Source organism: Dipodomys spectabilis, unplaced genomic scaffold (genome assembly GCF_019054845.1).
Source record: "Dipodomys spectabilis isolate Male_0828 unplaced genomic scaffold, ASM1905484v1 ptg000095l, whole genome shotgun sequence".
In the NCBI taxonomy this organism is placed as follows: Eukaryota; Metazoa; Chordata; class Mammalia; order Rodentia; family Heteromyidae; genus Dipodomys; species Dipodomys spectabilis.
Genome location: NW_024870772.1, coordinates 43,649,253 through 43,651,567, shown reverse-complemented (window position 1 = coordinate 43,651,567; position 2,315 = coordinate 43,649,253). Strand labels below are relative to the sequence as shown.

General features: G+C 38.0%; 1 protein-coding gene across 1 annotated transcript; it reads right to left on the bottom strand.

Moving 5' to 3' along the window:
- Nucleotides 1–232: 232 nt before the first annotated feature.
- On the bottom strand, nt 233–918 carry LOC122112677 (S-phase kinase-associated protein 1-like). Its single transcript, XM_042685562.1, has one exon. The coding sequence runs from the start codon at nt 892–894 to the stop codon at nt 403–405; it is 492 nt and encodes a 163-aa protein (XP_042541496.1). The 5' UTR covers nt 895–918; the 3' UTR covers nt 233–402.
- Nucleotides 919–2,315: the final 1,397 nt, after the last annotated feature.

The following is a 2,315-nucleotide window of genomic DNA, read 5'->3' as shown; positions in this document are numbered from 1 at the left end:
CCAATTTGTGAATAAAGATATATTTTGTTAATTCTATCAGAAACCTTGTTGCAACTTGTTTTATTTACAAGCCAACTTCTGCAAGCTTAACTAAAGTTAACTAGACAATAAACTAGGCAGAAATTGCTCTTAACAGAAAGAGAAATCCTAAAATGCCACTTTCCACAGAGAACCCACAATTGTTTTATTCAGAAAAGAGAAGCTTTCACTCAGACTAGAAGAAACTCAGCCAAAGTTTGGGATGTGTATTCAAACTACACATGCAATGAGGACAATATTACGCTAATACAATTGATGTGCTGTTGCATTTGTCTACTGTTTGTCTAATATTAACAATTATAAACAGAGCAGTGCAACTAGTATTCGGGACAATCCTTGTAATGTTACAGTGTCAGGCACATTTCACTTCTCTTCACACCACTGGTTCTCTTTGCGTACCTGGGCTTCCTCCTCTTCAGTAAAGTCATTTTTGATATTGAAAGCTTTGTGAATCTCCTCAGGAGTTTTCTCCTTAATCATATTGGCAACAGTCTTACATGTGACATCAAGCAAACCTTTGATGTCTAAGTAGTTTGCAACCAGAATAAGTTCAAAAGGTGTTCCTTGGTCAACTTTCAGGAATTCTTGGTCCCAAACAGGAATATCATCTGTACGCTTTTCTTTGTTCTCATCATCCTCAGGAGGAGGAGGATCATCCTTGTGGTGGGTGCACCACGGAATGACCTTTTTTAATATTGCTGCATTAACATGTGGTAGAGGAACTGGGTCATCATCTCCTTCATCATCCATTCCCAGATCTTCCAACATGGTCTTGATGGTCACAAATTGTTTGGCAATTTCTACATCAACTTCAACTATTTGTCCATCAGAACTCTGTAACTTAATTGAAGGCATGGTGTTTGGTCTCGAAAAGACGGCGGACAGTAACGAACTATAGAAATGATCCCTGAAAGAAAGATTCGACAAATGGGATTGCATGAAGCTGCAGAGCTTCTGCAGGGCAAAGGACATAGCTAGCAAGATCAATAGCCCACGGATTGGGAGAAGATCTTCACTAACTATATAACAGAGAAGGGTCTCATATCTAAAATATACTTGGAACTCAAAAAATTAAATCCCCCAACAACAAATCCTCAAAGAAACAACTGCCCAATAAATAAGTGGGCTAATGACTTAAAGAGAAACTTCTCTGAAGAAGAAAGAAGGATGGCCAATAGACACATGAAGAAATGCTCAAACTCCCTAGCCATAAAAGAAATGCAAATCAAAACAACATTGAGATACCACCTCACCCTAGTTAGAATGGCTATAATCAAGAACTCTAATAACAACAGATGCTGGAGGGGATGTGGACAGAAGGGAACCTTCTTCATTGTTGGTGGAAGTGTAAACTTGTTCAACCACTTTGGAAAGTAGTATGGAGGTTCCTCAAAAGGCTCCACATAGAGCTCCCCTATGACCCAGCAGTCCCACTTTTGGGCATTTACCCAAATGTTTACAAACAAGACCACACTAAAGCTACCAGCACAACTATGTTTATTGCAGCATTATTTACCATAGCTAAGATCTGGAACCAACCCAGATTCCCCTCAATAGATGAATAGATCAAGAAAATGTGGTATATATACATAATGGAATTCTATGCCTCCATCAGAAAGAATGACATTGCCCCATTTGTTAAGAAATGGAAAGACTTGGAAAGAATTATATTAAGTGAAGTAAGCCAAGCCCAAAGAAACATAGATCCCATGATTTCCCTTATTTGCAATATCTAGTATATGTATGAGTCAAGCAGAAAAGGTCAGATAATGTGATGTTAGGAAAATGAACCCTTAGATATGTATTTAAATGTTTTTTTCTTTCATGCATATGTTTCTAACGCAATTATAAGATGCTTTGTATGTTCCTCCCCCACAGTATAACCCCTGCTTTCACTGTATTTGATGTTGGTATCATTTGTGGAGGGGAAGGGGAAAAAATAAGTCATTTAAATAAGGATACAGGTAGACCTGTTGCAACAATGAAAAGTACAAGTTGTCATGTCAAAAACGAACTTTACAACTTGGGGAGGGGGGAGGATTGGGTGGGGGGTAGGGAGGATGGGAAGGAATGGGAAGGGTAAACAAAGGAGGAGGCTACAATGCTTGATAAGAAATGTACTCACTATCTTGCCCATGTAATTGTAACCCCTCTGTACAGTATTTTCACAATAAAAAAAGAGAAAAAAATAATAATAATAATAAATAAATAAAAATCTAAAAAAATAAAAAAAGAAAGAAAAGAAAAGATGGCGGACAGGAGTCTGCCGGGAGCCG

What these genes read in the sequence shown, in the direction of transcription:
- LOC122112677 (XM_042685562.1), bottom strand. Translation starts at nt 894, where the DNA reads ATGCCTTCAATTAAGTTACAGAGTTCTGATGGACAAATAGTTGAAGTT.